Here is a 20,946-nt window from a genome sequence, read left to right as displayed (position 1 = left end):
TTTGTTCCGGCCCTCCGGTCCAGTTTAAGACCCAATGTGGCCCTCGAGTCAAAAGTTTGCCCCACCTCGGTCTAGAGCCTTGGTCGGCAAACTGCGGCTCGCGAGCCACATGCGGCTCTTGGGCCCCTTGAGTGTGGCTCTTCCTACGCCATTAGGAGTACCCTAATTAAGTTAATAACAAATGTACCTACCTATATAATTTAAGTTTAAAAAATTTGGCTCTCAAAAGAAATTTCAGTCGTTGTACTGTTGATACTTGGCTCTGTTGACTAATGAGTTTGCCGACCCACTGGTCTAGAGGGGTGTGCAGTGCCTCTCTTTGCTGCCCCCTGCCCTGCAGTTCCCCTCCTCAGTATCGCTTTTCCAAGATATGATTACAGGAATCTATGCAGATCTCGTCTGTCCTTCGTGCCCACAAATACACACATTCTCCATCCTTTTCCTCCCCTGGTGCTCTCTTTCTTCTTTCTACTTTCATTTGTAATTTTTGCTTTTATTTAAGTCATATACGCTTTGGGATGAAAGACTCTATGCCTACTCCCTCAAGTGGCAGCAGCCTGCCCCACTGTCCATCTGCATTTTCCCTTCTTTGCCCAGAATGACGCTCACCTCTTATGTGAATCTGGCCAAGTTTGGCCCCATTTGGGGGAGTGTATGCTGTGATGGGGGAGCAGCAGGCACAGTGCAAGGGCTGACCCCCGGAAGGCTTCCTGGGGGAGGCGGCAAGGATGCTCAGTGAATGGGCGGGCAGGTGAGTCCTGTGCATATGTCAGTGTTCTGGCAGGTAGCATGTGTGCGGATGCTGGGGTTCAGCTGGTCCAAATTCCTGGGGGCAAATTCCTACAAGGACCAAAAACCCTGATCCCTTCCCAGGTGCAGCTGGAGGGGCTCCTAGGGGCTCCCAGGATAAGCAGTGACCCAAGCAGGAAGACTCACAAATGTCATCAGAACGCTGAACCCTTATTTTTAAAAACTGCAGATGCTTGCAGGCCTGTACATCTCTCCTCTAACAGACCTGTCTGCCCACCAAGAACCTCGTCTCCCTCCATCCCCCTCTTGCCTGATTCCTGCCACACTGGCCTCTGCTCTGGTTCTCGAATGTGCCTCATTCTCCAGGCCCATTTCTACCTCAGGGCCTTTGTACCGGCTGTGCTCCAGCCTTACCATGGCCTCTTCTTTTCATCTTGCCAGGCCCTGCTGAGAAGTGATCTACCTGTCTCCCTTCAGGGCCACTCCCACCCCTGCCCCCGCCCGCATCACCCATCAGGGCCTTGTCACCAGCCAGCCCTTCCTTCATGCTCGTTCATGTCTGAGGAGGGGGGGTGTCTCCTGGAAGTACTGTGAGCCCCTGAGGGTCGGATCTGGTTGTGCCTGAGCCAAAAACTACCCAGCACATAATAGGTGCTGGTACACATCAGCTGTCTGCTAAGTGGAGGAGGAAGGGAATGAATGAATGAGTGAATGGCAGTGCTGAAGTCTACTGTGAAGATGTTGAGTCCAGGGATGGAAGGAAGCCATTTCAAGGAACCAAGGATGCAAGGGGGAGGCAGTGGGGGTGCAAAGAATGGATTTGATAAGAAATTTGATGATAAAGCAGGTGGGACATGATGGCCAGATGAGGCCTAAACGGAGGTATAGTTGAGACTATGTCTGTATTGTTCAGGGCAGAGCAAGCTGCTATAACAAACAGAACCCCATTATCAGTGTCTTAACAAGGTTTGAGGTTACCTCTCAGAGCCAGAGACTCTGGGCACCGGGGCAGGGAGCCACATAAAAACAGGGGAACCACTCATTTCTCAAGCTGCCAAACCAAGAAATTTAGAAATTAAAGCAATTTTTGTTTCCTTAAAACAAAAAAAGAGTTAATTTCTCACTCATCTGACAGCCTGGCATCCTTGGTGGCTGCTCACCTTTACACAGTCATTCAGGGCCCTGGCTACTTCCTTTTGGGGTCTTGCCATCCCCTGCGGCCTCTGATCCCCTCATCCACTAGCATGTTGGGAAGTGGAAGTGAGACGAACCTGCTTCAAATGCTCATTGAGTTGTATCCCCCCCTATCTTGACAACAGGTCTCTTGGCCCGACCTGGGAGAAGCCACCCCTCCCCTGGCCACCCATCGAGTGACTTGGGGGTGGAGCAACTGCCCAGCTCATGGCTGGACCCCAGGGTCTGGTTGGGGCAGATGGCGCCTGAGGAGTCCGGCGAGGTGTGCTTGGCACGTCCCAAAGGAGAGAAACAAAGACAGGACTAGGCCTTGGCTCCCTCAGGGTCACGGAGGGCCTGGCCAGCTGTGAGAATCTGCTGTTTTCTGGGCTGGTTGGTAGACGGACCTTAGTCCCTGAAAAGCCCACCAACCAAGGGTCCTCCTTGAACCCTCACTGGTCTCGGGGGTACAGGGACCTTTTCTTCCACTTTCTCCAGATGTGCACAGAGGCTTGGGGTGGTCTCCTGGGGGCCTGGCCAGGTACCCAGTAACGCCGTCCCCTCCGTCCCCCCTCCCAGTGGCCTCTCTGTGCTGATCAGAGTGCGCCTGGAGCTGCGGCGGCACCAGCGAGCCCACCACACCATCCCAGGGATCTTCCAGGCAGTGGCACGACAGCAGCCTGACCGACCAGCCCTGGTGGATGCAGGCAGCGGTGTGTGCTGGACCTTCGCGCAGCTGGACGCCTACTCCAATGCTGTGGCCAACGTCTTCCACCAGCTGGGCCTCGGGCCGGGCGATGTGGTGGCCATCTTCCTGGAGGGCCGGCCGGAGTTTGTGGGTCTGTGGCTGGGCCTGGCCAAGGCTGGCGTGGAGGCCGCTCTGCTCAATGTCAACCTGCGGCGCGAGCCCCTCGCCTTCTGCCTGGGCACCTCGGGCGCCAAGGCCCTCATCTTCGGAGGGGAGCTGGCAGCAGGTGAGGCTGGGTGCAGGCATTATCGTGGGCAAGGGCCTGTGGCTGCTCAGGGCAAGGAGACAGTGCACCTCAGCCCTTAGGAGGGGCCGGCCCCTCCTTGACCATGACACGTCTGTTTTGGGCTGCAGTGGTGGCTGAGGTGAGTGGACAGCTGGGGAAGAGCCTGCTCAAGTTCTGCTCTGGAGACTTGGGTCCTGAGGGCAGCCTGCCGGACACCCAGCTCCTGGATCCGCTGCTAAAGGAGGCATCCACGGCCCCCCTGGCCCAGTCCCTTGGGAAGGGCATGGATGGTGAGTCCAAGGTGGGGCCCCTCTTCCCCAACAATGCCCACTCTGTCCCCTCACCCCACCTTCCCAGCACCTGGTCGCCAACACCCTCATCTCCTGCAGATCGACTCTTCTACATCTACACGTCGGGGACCACGGGGCTACCCAAGGCCGCCATTGTCGTGCACAGCAGGTGAGGGGCCCATGGTCGTCTCTATAGCCTGGTTCCCCAGCCCCATAAATCCCACTGCCCTATTCCTGGTGCTCTGGGGCTCCTCGTTGCCGCACCTCTTCCCCACATCCAGCCCATTCGCGGGGCCTGTCCCGCAATCTGTCCACTTTTTCCACACACCCCCACTCTACCCGGACCTGCCCCAGTCCCTCTTTAGCATCCAGCTGCCCCTGAAGGCTCTGCTCCCCTCAGTGGCCACAGGAAGGTTTAAAGTCTTAATTCAGAGCCCCCCCCTCCCCCGGGCCAGACCTCCCTGTACCTGCCTTGGCCTTCAGAATAAAACCCCCATTCATGTTGTGTGGCCCTGCCACTGCTCTGATGTTTTCTTCCTTTCCATCCCTTGCTCACTGTCTTCTCGGCCACTCACATTTCCTCAGTCTGGCCAGGCTCCTCTGGTCTCAGGGCCTTTACAGGTGCTATGCCCACTGCCTGCTTGCCCTTCCCTAGCTCTCCCCCTCAGCTCCTTGCCAGGCCTTAGCTAATGTGTCACTTCCCCAGGCAGGATCCCCCACCCTCCCTGGCTGTGTCACCTTCAGCCCCTGTCTGTCCCTTAGCCCCGTTATATCCCTCAGGGCACACAGCACCATGGACAGTTCTGTTTGCTGCATGTGCCTCTCGGCCAGCCTGCAAGCCTGGGAATTGGGCTGGCTCTGCCTGGCTTGCTGCTGTGTCCCCGGTTCCCAGCACAGTCCTCCCTTCCCATGCCCTGGAGGATGCAGGTCCCAGCCCCCGCACTCCCTGCCCTCACAGGTACTACCGCATCGCAGCCTTCGGCCACCACGCCTACAGCATGCGCCCATCAGACGTGCTCTATGACTGCCTGCCCCTGTATCACTCCGCAGGTACCATGGGGGTGCTGGGGGCTGGGGGACAGGACGGGGGGCTGGGAACCCCTCACCAAGCTTGCCTTCTGCAGGGAACATCATGGGCGTGGGACAGTGTCTCCTCTACGGGATGACGGTTGTCCTCCGCAAGAAGTTCTCAGCCAGCCGCTTCTGGGACGACTGCGTCAAGCACAACTGCACGGTCAGGCCCGCCCCTCCCGCGGGTCCTCCATTATGGCACGGCCCCCTCTCCCACCCCCTCTCCAGGGCTCCTGATGGGGACAGAGGGTGACCAGTGTTTCTTGAGCTCTGTGTCCAGCCCAGGGCTAACCCTTTGCCCACGTTGGGAGTGGGCAAAGACATCACACCCATTTTGCATATGGGGATTGCACATGGGGAAACTAAGGCTTGCAGTGTAACTGCAATTGGGCTCCACTTCCCTGTGCCCTGGGCCCCTCCTTCCCTCCCGGGTCTTCCCTACAGGCTCTGAATGGAAATGAGACCAGCGGGCTCAGTCACCACCCTGGGCTATTTAATATTTAAGGCCACAAGGCGTGGGGACTTCCATGTGGGGTGCGCATGAGGCAGAGATGGAGGACATTTTCTGTTCCTGGCAGCAGGCAGGCTAAGACACATCCCTTCCCCCCCACCCCCCACGAGGAGGGTTTCACCACTGTGATGGGGTGGAAATACAGATACTAGCCCCTTTCTCCAAGAAGAGGGAGGGGGAGGGGGAGGGGGGGAGAGAATGGGACTGCAAGTTGGCAGGTGCTATCCCACAGTGGACAGGTGTTCAGCCACCATCCCAGGTCACCAAGCGGGGCAGGGGCTCTCGGCAGGGCATCCTGGGGACCCCTTGGGGCAATGGCTGTACTCTCTCTGCTTTGGAGGATTTACGTTCTGCTTGGGCTGAGGTCTTGGGGGACGTTGCTAATCTGAATCTTGAAATGCAGACAGTCTGGGTTTTTATCTTACTTACTGAGAGTTGCAAATGCATATAAATGTGGACAGGAAAGTATGAGGGATTCCTGAGCACCTGTCACTGCCTCCCCCACCCCCACCCAGATCCCAGACCCCAGTCCCTCCTGCAGCATGTGAAGCCGCCCAGACAGCAGCATGCTTCCTGCATAGATGTTTCAGTAAAACCTCTGAGAGATGATGACCTTTTTAAAAATTGAGGTGAAATTCACATAACATAAAAATTAGCCATTTTAAAGTGAACAGTTCATCGTCTAGTACCTTCATAATGTTGTGCAACCATCACCGCTATCTAGTTCCAGAACATGTTTATCACCCTAAAAGGAAAATCTGTACCCATGAGCAGTCACTCCCTCCCCACTCCCCTAGCCCCTGGCAACCACTAATCTGCTTTCTGTTTCTGTGGATTTGCCTGTTCTGGAAATTTCCTGTAAATGGAATGATATACTGTGTGGCTGTTTGTGTCTGTGGAGGACTGATTTTCAAACAAAAGATTTAAAAGCAGAGTGTCAAAGGGATGTCTGTATACCCATGTTCATAGCAGCATCATTCACAATAGCTAAAACGTGGAAGCAACCCAAGTGTCCATCGACAGATGAATGGAGAAGCAGATGTGGTCCATCCACACAGTAGAATATTATTCAGCCATAAAAGGAAGGAAATTCTGACACAGGCTACAATGTGCTTGAACCTTGAGGACATTGTGCTAAGTGAATAAGCCAGGCACAAAGGGGCAAATACTGTGTGATTCCACTTACATGAAATCTGTAGAGTAGTCAGATTCATAGATACAGTTAGTAGAATAGTGGGTGCCAGCATTGGGGGATGGGGATGAGGAGTTAATGTTTAATGGAGACAGAGTTTTAGTTTGGGAAGATGAGAAGTTCTGGAGATGGATGGTGAGATGGATGTTGAACAGTGTGAATGTACTTTATGCCACTGAACTATTCACTTAAAAATGGTTAAGCCCATGCCCCAGCCGGTTTGGCTTAGTGGATAGAGCCTGTGGTCCCGGGTTCGATTCTGGTCAAGGGCACATGCTCTGGTTGTGGGCTCGATCCCCAGTAGGGGGCATGCAGGAGGCAACCAAACAATGATTCTCTCTCATTGATGTTTCTATCTCTCTCTCCCTCTCCCTTCCTCTCTGAAATCAATAAAAATATATATTTTTTTAAAAATGGTTAAGCCTTGCCCTAACCGGTTTGGCTCAGTGGATAGAGCGTCGGCCTGCGGACTGAAGGGTCCCAGGTTCGATTCTGGTCAAGGGCATGTACCTTGGTTGCGGGCACATCCCCAGGAGGGGATGTGCAGGAGGCAGCCTGGGTTCAGCTGGCCGGGCTCTGGGCTGAGTTGCCCTGTGGGGTGTCAATGCTGAGGCTCACCTTCGTGGCCTGCGTGCAGCACATAAGGTGTCCCCAAGAAGCAGCATGGGGATAGAGAGACGGTGGAAGGGCAGAGGGGGAACCAAATGCATCATTACGTAGAAGGCCTGTTGAGGCCTCTTTGGAGGACTGGGCTGCTTCCCCACAGTCATGAACCTTAGGGCTGTTTTGTTCTAGTGCCCAGGATGGGGGCGGGGTTTGTCCTGGGGTGTCAGGCTCCATGGTGCTCCCTCTCTGCCAGGTGGTCCAGTACATCGGGGAGATCTGCCGTTACCTGTTGAAGCAGCCGGTGCGTGAGGCAGAGGGGCAGCACCAGGTGCGCTTGGCCGTGGGCAATGGGCTGCGGCCTGCCATCTGGGAGGAGTTCACAGAGCGGTTCGGTGTGCGCCAGATTGGCGAGTTCTATGGGGCCACCGAGTGCAACTGCAGCATCGCCAACATGGATGGGAAGGTGAGCGTGGCAGGGTGTCTGGCACGAGTCCGGGTTTGGGAATCACTGTGGCCCGGAGCACAATGGCGGGTTAAGAGGGCTTCTGGGCTGCCCCCACATGTGGGGACCCTCTTCTAATACGCACAGTCATGTAACTGTCACTCCTGAGTTCAAGTCCGTGGAGTGGCTGTGTGCGCTAGGCAGCTGCCTCGGTTTCCACCTGGGGAGGTGGCAGGGAGAGCAGGGCTCATGGGCACCAAGGGAGGAGGTTGGGTGCTGCTCCCCTCCTACTGACAAGTCTCAGGCTCCTTGTTTCTGGGGGGGCTTTGTTTGTTTTTTCTTCTATAACAGGGGTTTAATAGCTCATTGGGTGTGTTCTGCTTACTCAACATCATGAGCTCAGTGCAGCGCCCCTCACTGGCACTCTCTGCAAACAGATGCTTTTATGATTAGCAGTTACCTCCTTTCTGCCTTTGCCCCTCTCCCTTCCCAACCTCCTCCTCGAGGCCAGAACCAGATGAGAATAATAAGAAAGCAAGCACCAGGGCCAGAATTCTTTTCTGTCTTGCTGGCTGCTGGGGCCCCAGCACCTGACTGCAAGGCCTGGCCCCCACAGTGCATAGCTGTTGAGTGGACATCCCCAGGGGCCACCGTGCCCTCACTGGCACAGGTTGCTACTGTAACAAACATGCCCAACAGGATGTAGCAGCACAATCCCATCAGGCAGGCATTTTTGCTCAGAGACTGATCCAGGCAGGCTGACATGCTGCGGGCAGTGAGCGGCAGCTCTGCAGTGTCCCCACATGGCTCCAGGGTCACTCCACGTGCCCACTCAGCCAGTGTAGAGGGTTTTGTGGACCAGGAAGAGGCAGCAAGCCAGCAGGTCACCTGCAACTGTAAGGGAGACTGAGAAGGTGGGAGGAGGAGTCCTAGGGAGTACTCTACTTAATTCCCCCTTTTCAGGTCACCCAGGGTCACAGAGCTGGGGTGACACTGGGGCGCTACTCCAGGCCCTGGGGCAGGAAAGGCAGCGTGTTATGGGGGAGGACACTGTGCCACCCTGGGGCTCCTTGCCGACTCAGTTCTCCTTGCTCCAGGTGGGCTCCTGTGGCTTCAACAGCCGCATCCTGCCCCATGTGTACCCCATCCGGCTGGTGAAGGTCAATGAGGACACCATGGAACTCCTGCGAGATGCCCAGGGCCTCTGTATCCCATGCCAGGAAGGTGAGCGGGCCCTCACTCAGTCTTCCCGGAGCTGGGGTCCCTGCCCTCCGCCCTCCTAGTGCAACCTGAGTGTGGCCTCCTCCCCAGGGGAACCCGGCCTCCTCGTGGGCCAGATCAACCAGCGGGACCCGTTGCGTCGCTTCGATGGCTACATCAGCGAGAGCGCCACCAGCAAGAAGATTGCCCACAGCGTCTTCTGCAAGGGCGACAGTGCCTACCTCTCAGGTGTGCACACCCTAGGGGCTGGCTGTGGGGATGGTGGCTGTCATCTCACCTTCCCCTCCCCCCTCTGCCAGGTGATGTGCTGGTGATGGATGAGCTGGGCTACATGTACTTCCGGGACCGAAGTGGGGATACCTTCCGCTGGCGCGGGGAGAATGTCTCCACCACCGAGGTGGAGGGTGTGCTGAGCCGCCTGCTGGGCCAGACAGATGTGGCCGTGTACGGGGTGGCCGTGCCAGGCAAGCTGGGGCTGTGGGGGTGGTCCTAGGGTATGGCAGCCCCAAGGGAGCCCAGCCAGGAGGAGCTTGAAGGTACAGGTGCCCGTGGGCAGTACACAGCCTGGACAACTGCACACGACAGCCTGGGTGGGTGCCACTGGAACTGGAGTCCCCCCTCTTGTGTGATTTGAGCCTCAGTTTCCTCATCCAGAAAATGGGATCATGAAAGCGACTCTGGCTCAGGGTTGCAGGAGTGTAGCAGGAGCTCAACAGAATGTTTTCTGCTTTGGCCAGTGTTAGCCCAGGTGGAAGGGACTGGAGATCAGAGGCCAGGGGCTGCTGTGTGAGTGTGTCTGGTCCCATGGGGGACGAGGGATGGTGTTCTTAACTGAGCCTCTGTTTGTAGGAGTAGAAGGCAAAGCAGGCATGGCGGCCATTGCAGACCCCCATGGCCAGCTGAGCCCCAATGCACTGTACCAGGAGCTACAGAAGGTGCTAGCACCCTATGCCCGGCCCATCTTCCTGCGTCTCCTGCCTCAGATGGACACCACAGGTTCGCCGCACCCCTCCCCCACCCCCGTATTTGTCCTGGTTCAGGCACTCAGGCCAAGTCTGACATAATGGTTCACAGCCAGCTGGCACTATGGGCTTGTGCAGGACCCTTCTCTTGTGTTACTTACATATTTACTCCCATTCCTCATTCCCAACCGCCCTAGACATCCTTCAGTTTTCAGTATGTCCTCATTTTCTGCATTTTTCTGATGGAAGTTTGAGCAAATCATCTCACACCTCTGATCTTTCTCGGATCTTTCACCCATCTTTGTATTGCCTCACTCTTTTCCTTTTTGATTTGTGGGAGTTCTTCAGAATGGTCTGGATATTAATTACTTAGCAATTTCAGGCATTGTAAGTCTCTTCTCCTATTTGGGTGTCTGTGAACTTTATCCACTATAGCCTTTGTTGAAAAGAAACCCTGCCGAAACCGGTTTGGCTCAGTGGATAGAGCGTCGGCCTGTGGACTGAAGGGTCCCAGGTTCGATTCCGGTCAGGGGCATGTACCTGGGTTGCGGGCACATCCCCAGTAGGGCGTGTGCAGGAGGCAGCTGATCGATGTTTCTCTCTCATTGATGTTCCTCTCTATCTCTCTCCCTTCCTTTCTGTAAAAAATCAATAAAATATATTTTTTAAAAAAAAGAAAAGAAAAGAAACCCTTAGTTTTGTCACATACTTACCATTTTTTTGTTTTGTTTTATTTTGTTTTGTTAATCCTCACTCAAGGATATTTTTTCCATTGACTTTTAGAGAGTGGGATGGAGGGAGGGAGGGAGGAAGGGAGGGGGAGAGAGAAACATCAATGTGAGAGAGACACATTGATTGGTTGTCTCCTGCAAATGCCCTGACTGGGGTCTGGGATTGAACTTGTAACCCAGGTATGTGCCCTTGACCGGGAATCAAACCCACAACCCTTCAGTGCACAGGTCGACACACTAACCTCTGAGCCAGGGCCATATTTATCCTTTTAAAAAATCTTATGGTTTGTCCTTTTGAATTTTTGTTTAAAAAAACCCACACAGACCTGCCTGGCCTGCGCAGCTTGGTGGTTGAGCGTCGGCCTATGAACCAGGAGGTCATGGTTCGATTCGTGGTTGGGGCACATGCCTGGGCTGCAGGCTCAATCCTCAGTGTGGGTCGTGCAGGGGACAGCTGATCGATGATTCTCTCTCATCATTGATGTTTCTGTCTCTCTTCCTCTCCCTTCCTCTCTGAAATCAATAAAAATATATTTAAAAAACAACAAACAGACCTTCCCAACTCTAGAGCACGTAGGTATTCTCCCTTGCTTTTTAATACTAACCCCAATCCTATCTTTTACAAAACCCTTCTTTAATCATCCACTGCAGGAGTGCAAACTTTTTCTTAGACCCTGGATAGTAAATATTTTCAGTTTTGTGGGCCATACACTGTCTGCCCCAACAACTCTGGTCTGCCTAGCACAAAAGCAGCCTAGACAGTGTGTAAGTGAATGGGCATGGCTTTGTGCCAATAAAACTTTATTTACTGAACAGGCGGTGGATTGAATTTGGTCCTTGGGCTTTAAGTTGCTGACCCCTGACCTATTGTGTGACAGACCCTTCTCTGCCTCGGTCTCATTGGCGGGGGGGGGGGGGGGGGGGGGGGGGGGGCGGGATAAAACGGGAACCAGGGGGGGGGGGCACAGTTTCAGGCTGTGATGAGGATGGTCAGAGAGGCCTCCCTTGAAGGAGGGGACATGAAGCCCGGGCCTGAAGGACCTGGAGGAGTTGGGCAGGCAAAATGGGGAAGAATGTTCCTGGCCGCGGGGAAGGCATATGCAAAAGCCTGGAGTCACAGGAGAGGATGGCGAGTTGGGGGCTCCTGAAAGGCACCTGCCTCGCCCTCACCTCCCCCTGCACCCACAGGCACCTTCAAGATCCAGAAGACACGGCTGCAGCATGAAGGCTTTGACCCATCCCAGACCTCAGACCGGCTCTTCTTCCTGGACCTGAAGCAGGGACACTACCTGCCCCTGGACCAGAGTGTCTACACCCAGATCTGCTCGGGGTCCTTCTCCCTTTGAAGCTCCTCCTTTGCTGCCAGAGACTCCCGGCCAGGCCCCTCGAGCCAGGTGGGCTGGAGCCAGGCAGCTCTGCCCTGTCCTGGGGCGGAGAAACTGGACCCCAGGAGGAGCCCGAGTCTCCCCTGCCTGGTCCTCTGAGCTGTCTCCTTGCCCCTCTCTGCCTGTCTTCTGCTGTGTCTGTGTCTTTTTCTCCTCTCTGCTTCCTGGCCGTGGCCTCCCTGCTGTCCCCATCTGTCCTCACCTTTCCCCTCTTTTCCTCCATCTCCCCTCTCTCCTCCTCTGTTCTCCTGTGAAGTGCAGAGCAGACATTTCCTGGGACCCGGCGTTGGCTTGGGGCCTCCATCTATCATCCCTGCTGAGCCTTAGACCCAGAGTGGGGCCTTCCCACTTCCCCTCAGCTGTGCCTTACGGAGCCCCACCCAGTCCAGTCTTCTGAGGCTGCTGGGTTCCAGGATGTGTAGTCCCATGTGAAATCCAGGCAGGCCCTCTGCCCGCCCTGCCAAATGGAGGCGCCAGAGTGGTCTGCTTTCCCCACCCGGTGCAGGGGCATCAGCAGGGACCTCTGGGTCAGCTGGAAATCGCTCCTAGGCCAAACCAGTTGCCTTTTGCACCTCCCATCCCTGGTGGGTCTCCCCTGCCTGGCCTGCCTTTCCTGATGCCCTGGACGCTTCCAGAATTGCTGTGACCATTTGGATGTTGCCTCTACCTGGATGTCCCTGTTCAGGCATCTGCACAGAGCTCCTGCTGGAGGGACCCTGAAGACTGTGCTGGGTGGCTGCTTGCCCACCACTCAGATGCTCACCCTGGAAGAGGCTTCTTGGGTGTCCCCATCCAGCATAGCTGCTGTGGGACCCGTGGGAGTGGCAGCAATAGGGGGGTGTGGGGGGGTGGTCTGCCATTGGTGGCATCCGAAATGGCCTCAGGGGTTCCGTCATTGAATGTCCCTACTGGCCTTGCTAGTGACAGCCTGGACCTTGTGTTGGTGGTGACATCCTAGATAATCCAGCCTTCCTTGGTGGCTCATCCCGTACTCCTGTTGGGGCTGGCCACTCTGACTGCCTGTCAATCCTCCAACAGCGCCGTCCAGCACCTAGAACAAAAGCAGTAGGGCCAGTAGCCAGTGACCCTGCATTGTTTTGCATGGGCCTTTCCAAGCACCAAGGTTTTGTTTTATAGTTGAGTTTAAGAAATAAAGCTGCAGACTATCCGATGCCTGATGCGAGCCCAGTTGTTCACTGTCCCCATGTGCACAGAACCCTGAGTCTCAGAAGACAGGATCCTCACTGGGGAACATGCTGCACCAGAGACAAGCGAGGCAGATTTGGCCTTTTCTTGTTGCCCTCTGTTGCCTGTTCTTACACCAGCACGGCCTCTGGGAGGAGGGGGACTCAGGTTAGCATTCTCACCGCTTCCCTAACCTCTGGGCCTCACAAAGCCGTTCTGGTCTCAGTGGTCCTAGGGGAGAGTCGGCCAATCTGCCTGTTGGTTGCAACAGCTGCACAGAATGGCCCAAAACAGAGCGTGTGTGGTGGGTGGCACGGTTTGCTGCCCCAGGAAGGGTGCCCCTCCGTGTATGGGGCCAGCAGGTGTGGCTGTAGCTCTGGTGAGAGCTGCTGAGCTTGTAGCTTTGGGTGACTGAGCTGGAATATTAACCCAGGACATTGAGCTGCAGAATCTCAACTTCTACCTTCTGCTGTCCCCCCTCCAGTATTAGTGTCTCATCTTGTCTCCACTTCAGAGGACAGAGGAAGAAATGTTTGTGACAACAGAACATTGGCTGGGAGGGGGTATTGAGTGGGTGAACCTGGGGGTGTATCGGGGGACGGACAGGGCCTTGGCTGGGTCAAGGCTAGATGAACCATCAATGTGTGGGGTGGGTCTTTGGATGCCCGGTCTGCAAGGAGAGGGAGGTTAGAGCTCTCTGAGATGCCCAGTGAGGGGAGGAGAAGGGTCTGCTGCCAGTGAGCATGGAGCACTCTTGGTGTCCTTATAAGCAAGGGTGTTCTGGATAACATCCCCACTCCATCGTGTCATCATGGTCACCCCCCTCATACAGATAAGGAAACGAGCATGGAGAGGGGAATGAGGTCATTGCCGGGGGTCTCCTGTTGAGAAAGTGGACCTGTGGGGACCTTGGAGACTAAACTAAGTTCCTTCCCAGGTGGCGATAAAAACATTCCTGATGACAGTTAGGATCAGGCTCTATGTTGTGTGTGTGGATCAGGCTCTATGTTGTGTGTGTGTGTGTTTAAGTCAGAGACTTCATGAGAGCAGTTTTCAGTTTACAGAAAAAATGAGCAGAAAGCAGAGTTCCTACCTATCCTCTCACTGTTAACATCTTGCATTAGTGCTACATTTGTTACAGTTGATGAGCCAATATTGATTCATCATTTACTCAAGTCTGCGGTTTAAATTAGGGTTCACTCTGTTTAAGTTCTATTTCAACTAGTGCATAATGACATGCATCCACAGTTACAGCATCATAAAGAACAGTTTCTTCCCTCTAAACCAGTGGTTCTCAACCTTGGCTGCACATTAGAATCACCTGGTAGTCTTTAAAATCCTGATTTCTGGGCCTCATCCTCCGGAAATTCTGTTTCTTTGTTATGGGGTGGGGCTACAACATTAGTAACAAACAGAATTTCCGGACCCAGATGCCTCCACCCTGGCTCTGGGAGAACCTGCTGAAGGAAGTGAACATAGAGGTTTTCAGTCCCACTCTGTGCTAGGCATAACTCCAGACTTTCAAGGCATCAGTGAGTAAAACAAACCCTGCCCTCATGGAGCTTATATTTTAACTAGAGGCCCAATGCACGAAATTCGTGCAAGAGTAGGCCTTCCTTCCCCCGGCTGCCGGCACCGGCTTCCCTCTGCACCCGGAACTCAGGTTTCCCTCGCAGCCCCAGCTTCATCTGGAAGGTTGTCCGGAAGGACATCCTGTCTAAGTAGCAATATTACGCTTTTATTATAGATTAAAGAAACAATACTAGCAACAAGATAAATGTTAGAAGGTTCCAAAGTCCACCAAAATGCGTCCTCCTTCAGGAAATCTCATATCTCCACCCCACCCCACCCCATGTCCTCCTCTTGGGGTTCCCCAGCTCTGTGCTCCCCTGTCTGGCCTCGCCCTGACACTATGAGGTTGGGAGCCGGTTCTGCCAGCCCCAACCCAGGACAGAACTTGTGTCCACGCCAGTTTGCAAAAAACATAAATGAGCACGGAGCATCCAACCGCCCTGCCCTGCCCCGGCTTCCCTTGCGGAGCTGCGCATGTGCCAGAGGCTGCCGCCCAAGGTACTGATCTCCGGGCGTCCTGGCCGACCGTTGAGCAGGCGCACTGGCCGCCGCCCGGAGCGCTTCCGCCTCCCGCCGTCGCGATGGCACTCTCGTCCCCCGGCTTCATCTCGGTCTTCTCGAGCCCGCAGGAGCTCGGCGCGTCGCTGGCGCAACTGGTGGCGCAGCGGGCCGCGTGGTGCTAGGCGGGCGCCTAACCGCTTTGCGCTCGGCCTGTCTGGCGGCAGCCTCGTCTCCATGCTGGCCCGCGAGCTGCCCGCCGCCGTCGACCCCGCCGGACCGGCCGGCCTCGCGCACTGGACGCTGGGCTTCTGCGACGAGCGCCTGGTGCCCTTCGAGCACGCCGAGAGCACGTACGGCCTCTACCGGGTGAGCTACGGGGGCCGCCGAGGGCCACGCTGCGCCCCGGCCTCTTCTCGGGGCGGGAGCCGGCCAGGTGGGCCCGGCGCCCCTGAGGTCACCCCCGGGCGGCGCCGCTCTCCGATGGGCCGGCGGGCTGCGGAGAGGGCGCGGCCGGGGCCCAGGCGGCCGGGAAGCGCGGCCGCTGCCGGGGACCTAGGGACCCCCAGGCGCAGGGTGACGGGAAGAGCCAGGCAGGGTCTGGCCGGAGCCTGGGCTTCAGTGTCTTCACCTGCAGCCGGGACGAGCGCTCCCCGGTCTCCTCGCCGCCTGCTGCGTTCCTGACCCCCGAGGCGGTGTCTTTGAGCCCGGCCCCCAGCGTTTTACAAGCAGGAAACAAGGCTGGAGGAGCCCTGGTTTGCTGGGTGCCTCGGCTTCCTCGGTGCCCACTCCTGCTCCGGGGGCGGAAACCTGTCCAGGGAGGCGTGGGGCGGTGCGGTGACCGGAAAGGAGCCTCGGGTCACTGGGGTCCTGGCTGTTGCATCCTTTTTGTATAGAAGCTTGAGCTGATGATGTTTTGTTTTTTTGTTTTTAGTTCATCGTCATCCGAGGATATTTTTCCCATTGATTTCTGGAGAGTGGAAGGGAGGGCGGGGGTGAGGAGAGAGAGAAACATTGATGAGAGACACATTAATTGGTTGCCTCCTGCATGTGCCCAACGGGTGACCAAACCTGCAACCTGAAACCCAGATAGTGCCCTTGACGGGGAATCAAACCGGCAACCCTGAGGTGCACAGGCCGGCGCTCTAACCATTGGGAACACTGGCCAGGGTAAAACCTTGTCCCTTTTTTTTTTGTCATTAAAAAATATTTATATTGATTTCAGAGAGAAAGGGAGAGGGAGAGAGAGATGGAAACATCAATAATGACAGAGAATCATTGATTGCCTCCTGCACGCCTCGCACTGGGGATCAAGCCCACAACCGGGGCATGTGCCCTTGACCAGAATCGAAACTTGGACCCTTCAGTCCGCAGGCCAACACTCTATCCACTGAGCCAGACTGGCTAGGGCCAACCCCCAGTCATCATGGACTGGAAAGACCCCCTGGTGCATTACACTGGGGTCCACTATGAACCTGACACACACAGGCCTGGATGGCCCATGTGGACACAATGCTGAGACCCATTCATTACTGTTGGTGACACTGTCCCTCCGTGTGCCACAGACCCACCTGCTCTCCAAGCTGCCCATTCCCGACAGCCAGGTGATCACCATTAACCCCCAGCTTCCTGTGGAGGAGGCAGCAGAGGACTACGCCAAGAAGCTGCGGCAGGTGAGTCCCTCCGAGTCGCCACAGGGAGACCTTGTCCACTCCATGGCTAATCCCAGGGCAACAGCCGTTTTGCAGGTAGCACCCTGTGATTGTCATTGGCAGACACTCCCCTGGGGTCAGTCAGCAGACCCAGCCCCGCCCTGGGTAGACCCCTTTGAGGATTCCCTCATTAATAGGCCACACCCCTGCCTTGGGGTCCCCAGGGGTGCCCTCACCTCTGACACCTAGGAGTTGGCCTGGGTCCTCACATCTTGGAAACACTTGTGTCCCCAGATTCTTAGCCAGTTGGGCAGGTGAACGTAGAACCTCGTAGATTAGAGTCCCTTTTATGCAGGTGAGGCTGAGCATCATTCCTTGTGTTACAGCTACTTGTGATTCTTTTTTAAATTTTTTTAAAATATGGTGTTAATGATTTTTAGAGAGAGAGGAAGGGAGAGGGATAGAGAGATAGAAACATTGATGAGAGAAGAGCATCATTGATAAGCTGCCTCCTGCACGGCCTCTACTGAGGGTGGAGCCTGCAGCCCGGGCATGTGCTCTGACGAGGAATCCAACCGGCGCCCTCCTGGTTCTGGGTTGATGCTCAGCTGCTGAGCCACACTGGCCAGGCACCACTTGTGATTCTTTTTCTGACAGTTGTCTCTGTATTCTTCCCCTTCCTCAACCTCTGTGGACTGTCTTCTCCCCCTGGCCAGGCCTTTCAAGGGGACTCCATCCCAGTTTTTGACCTGCTGATCCTGGGGGTGGGCCCCGATGGCCATACCTGCTCACTCTTCCCAGACCATCCCCTGCTGCAGGTGAGTGCACCCACACAGGCCCCACGCACACCTGCGCTCTGGCCTCTGCTGTCTGGGGCTTCCACAGGGAGGCCAGGAGTTGCCTACAGCAGGGTTTGAATCAGCTTCTGCCAATAGGCCTGCCCGCTGGGCTTAATCCTCCCGAGCCTCGGTTTACCCATCTTATAATGGGGGCCTTAAATCCAGTACCACAGGATTGGGAGGGTGGGATGGGATGATGGATGGATTATGCTTGATGTGGGTGAGTGCTTGAGAAGTTGAAGTGTCATTGTCCTTTTCAACTCCCCCCCAGGAACGGGAGAAGATTGTGGCTCCCATCAGTGACTCCCCAAAGCCGCCTCCACAGCGCGTAACCCTCACACTCCCTGTCTTGAATGCGGCCCGAACTGTCATCTTTGTGGCGACTGGAGAAGGCAAGGCAGCTGTTCTGAAGGTAAACTGGGGCCCATTCCCAGGAAGGCCGGGGCATGTGAGCCTGGGGACAGAATAGGAGCCCGGGTGCTCTTGTGCTGGAAGCACCAGATCCCAAGATCCTTCAGTAATTCTTGGGTTGAAGGGGAGATGGAAACTGCCATTGCAGGCTGGTTAGGAAGGAGTAAGTACAAAATGAGATTGATGAGATGAGACAACAGCTACACTGAGAGGTAAATTCATAATATTAAAATACATTTTTAAAATAACTATAATAATAAAAGGATAATATGCTAATTAGACCAGACGTCATTCCGGACATCCTTCCTGATGAAGCCGGGGCCGGAGGGAAGCAGCCTGGGTCCCGGGTGCCTGCGGGCGGCCAGAGGAGGGAAGCAGCCCCAGTCCTGGGTGCCTGCAAGTGGCCGGAGGAGGGAAGCCCGGGTCCTGGGTGCCAGAGGGAAGCCGGTGCCGGCAGCCACGGGAAGGAAGGCCTACTCTTGCATGAATTTTCGTGCTTCGGGCCTGTAGTTAAATAGAAAACTATGGAATAAATAAATCAAGCACATACTCTTGAATTAGAAAAATGAACAATAATGTCAATCTAAGTAAAGTCAGCAAAAGGGATATATGAAATCAAAATCAGAAATTAATGAATTGGTTAATTTTTTTAAAATATATTTTTATTGATTGCAGAGAGGACGGGAAAAGAGAGAGAGAAAAATCAATGATGAGAGAGAATCATTGATCAGCTACCTCTAGAACGCCCCCGCACTGGGGATCGAGCTTGCAACCCGGGCATGTGCCCAGACCAGGAATAGAACCGTGACTTCCTGGTTCATCGGTTGATGCTCAACCATTAAGCCACACTGGCCGGGCATTATTTTTGAAAATTTAATGATATAGAGGTCCAAAAGATAGACAAGCCACTGGCAAAGCTAACCAAGAAGGAAAAAAAATCATATATAGGAATAAGTAAAAAAAGTAGGAATAAGAAAGAAGATATAGTTATATATAATATTTTAGGAAAATATAAACTAAGATATTAAAAACAAACTAAGCTGGTTTGGTGTGGCTCAGTGGTGGAGTGTCAACCTATGAATCAGGAGGTCACGGTTTGATTTCTGGTCAGAGCACATGCCCAGGTTGCTTGATCCCCAGTGGGGGGCGTGCAGGAGGCAGCCCATCAATGATTCTTATCATTGATATTTTTCGCTCTCTTTTCCCCTCCTTTCTTCTCTGAAATCAATAAAAATATATTTTAAAAAAATAAAATAAAGAATATTTTAATTGCCATCATTGAAAAAACCAACAACTATTGGGGGAAAAAGGGGGACATATGTAATACTTTCAACAATAAAGAATTATTTATTTTAAAATATATTTATATATTTTATTGATTTCAGAGAGGAAGGGAGAGGGAGAGAGAAATAGAAACATCAATGATGAGAGAGAATCATTGATCGGCTGCCCCCTGCACGCCCCCTACTGGGGCTCGAGCCTGCAACCTGGGCATGTGCCCTTGACCGGAATTGAACCCGGGACCCTTCAGTCCGCAGGCCGACGCTCTATCCACTGAGCCAAACTAGCTAGGGCAAGAATTATTTTAAAAAGAAAATGCCAAAACTATAGGAGAAACTGGAAATATTTTGAAATATAAATAAATAATAATTCTCTCCCCCAAACCATTGGGCCCAGATGTCCTCACAGGGGTGGCTAATGTTGCGGTTTGGGGGGCAGATTCTGAAGAGTGCAGCAGACCCATGTCCCTGCCAGTGGTGCCCACCATGGCTTCAGGTGGTCCTCCCCCCAAAGCCTCAACTGTCCCATCTATAAGGTGGGTCATGAGGGGCCCCTCGCCATAGACCCCCTGAGAGAGGCCTCTTGGAGCCTTAGCTTCCCAGACTGTACAATGGGGTGGGAACGGAGGTGACTTCACAGGGTCGTAATCAGAAGCCAGTGATTTATAAGCACAGAGTTCTTGGGGGCAGGCCCAGCTGGCAAAAAGCAGTGTTTATAATGTCCATCCACCATGAGGTCACATTAGCCGGTTGACACCCCACAGCCCGTGTGCCAGTCCTGCCAGCCAGGAAGGGTTTTTCCCTTGTACCTTTTTAAGTTTCGGGGGGGGGGGGGGAGGTGGATCAAAAGAAGAATATTCCCAGACATGTGAAAATTCAACAAAATTCAGATGTCAGTGTTCACCAACAATGATTTGTTGGAACACAGATGCCCATATGCCAACGTGAGCCGAAATAGCGACTCTCTGGTCTTTGCAGGAAAGGTGTGCCAACACCATGCTCTACAGTCACGGGAGCTAGAAGGGAAGGGCCTGTCCCTGCTCACTGTTTTAAGCTGGGGCAGCTGGAAGGCTGACATCACGTCTTGAGAGCAGGAGAGTCTAGTCCACGGGGGCCTGCGAGCTCTGAGGGGCGCCGGGCGTGCGGCCGGGCCTCACCAGCATTTCCTCTTCACACAGCGCATTTTGGAGGACAAGGAGGCCAGCCCGCTCCCTGCCGCCCTTGTGCAGCCCCACACTGGGAAACTCTGCTGGTTCCTGGATGAGGCAGCAGCCCGACTCCTGACCGTGCCCTTCGAGAAGCACTCCACTTTGTAGCTGGTCCCCGGGGACACCACCGTTGGACCATTGCGGCTTGAGGGGGCTGGGCCCCTCCACCGCTGTGTTCTAGGCTTCACGTTAGAAAAGCCACATGGTGCTGACAGGGCCTGGCCACTGGCTCTGCCCAGATATTAAAAGGAGCTTTGGCCCAGCCGGTGTAGCTCAGTGGTTGAGCTGGTTGAGCATCGACATATGCACCAGGAGGTCGCCGGTTCGATTCCTGGTTGGGGCATATGCCTGGGTTGCGGGCTTGATTCCCAGTAGGGGGTGTGCAGGAGGCAGCTGATTGATGTTTCTCTCTCATTAATGTTTCTCTCTCTCTCTCTCTCTCTCTCTCTCTCTCTCTCTCTCTCCCTTCCTCTCTCTGAAATCAATAAAAACATTTAAAAACTATAATAAAAGGAGCACTTGCTCCAAGTTTCCACTGCCTGGTGGTCCTTGGTGGGCAGTGGGACAAGGGGCTCCCAGGCCGACTCAAAGCCCTAATCCCAGCAGGTGGAGGACAGGAATGGTATCGGCGCTCGGTTTCCGGGGGCCGTGCAGCAGGTGCCACAGCATTTACTGACTCAGTCCTGTGGTGTCAGGGGTGGCTCCGTCTGGAGGCTCTGAGGGAAAGTCTTCCCAGGCTCCTCTGGGGGCTGCCAGCAACCCCGGGCTGGTGACAACATCACTCCAGGCTCTGCCTGTCCTCACAAGGCTTAGGACCACCCTACGTCCAAGATGAACTCATCTCAAGATCCTTCGCTAATTATATCTGCAAAGACCCTTATTCCAAATAAGGTCACCTTCTGAGGTTCCCGGGTTAGGACATGGACATACAGTGGGGCCTTGACTTACGAGTTTAATTCGTCTGTGACCGAGCTCGTAACTCAAATTACTCGT

At 54.6% G+C, this 20,946-nt stretch overlaps 2 protein-coding genes across 2 annotated transcripts; both read left to right on the top strand.

Moving 5' to 3' along the window:
• Positions 1–2,371: 2,371 nt before the first annotated feature.
• SLC27A1 (solute carrier family 27 member 1) lies at positions 2,372–12,486 on the top strand (the record flags this gene model as incomplete). The annotated part of the gene is made up of 11 exons (XM_006107590.3): positions 2,372–2,897; positions 3,026–3,187; positions 3,287–3,356; positions 4,146–4,237; positions 4,312–4,421; positions 6,821–7,030; positions 8,107–8,233; positions 8,321–8,458; positions 8,530–8,694; positions 9,080–9,226; positions 11,112–12,486. Coding segments are annotated over 11 exons (1,905 nt in total), but the record flags the coding sequence as incomplete, so codon positions are not given.
• Positions 12,487–14,631: 2,145 nt separating this feature from the next.
• PGLS (6-phosphogluconolactonase) lies at positions 14,632–20,215 on the top strand. Its single transcript, XM_006107587.3, is given in 6 exon segments — positions 14,632–14,756; positions 14,758–14,932; positions 16,129–16,236; positions 16,932–17,033; positions 17,326–17,466; positions 19,924–20,215. Coding segments are annotated over 6 exon segments (774 nt in total). The 5' UTR covers positions 14,632–14,646; the 3' UTR covers positions 20,062–20,215.
• The last annotated feature ends 731 nt before the right edge of the window (positions 20,216–20,946 follow it).

This window comes from Myotis lucifugus, unplaced genomic scaffold, assembly GCF_000147115.1.
Source record: "Myotis lucifugus unplaced genomic scaffold, Myoluc2.0 scaffold_1276, whole genome shotgun sequence".
Taxonomy (NCBI): domain Eukaryota; kingdom Metazoa; phylum Chordata; class Mammalia; order Chiroptera; family Vespertilionidae; genus Myotis; species Myotis lucifugus.
The sequence above is the reverse complement of the archived record's forward strand: the minus strand, read 5'-3'. Positions and strand labels throughout refer to the sequence as shown.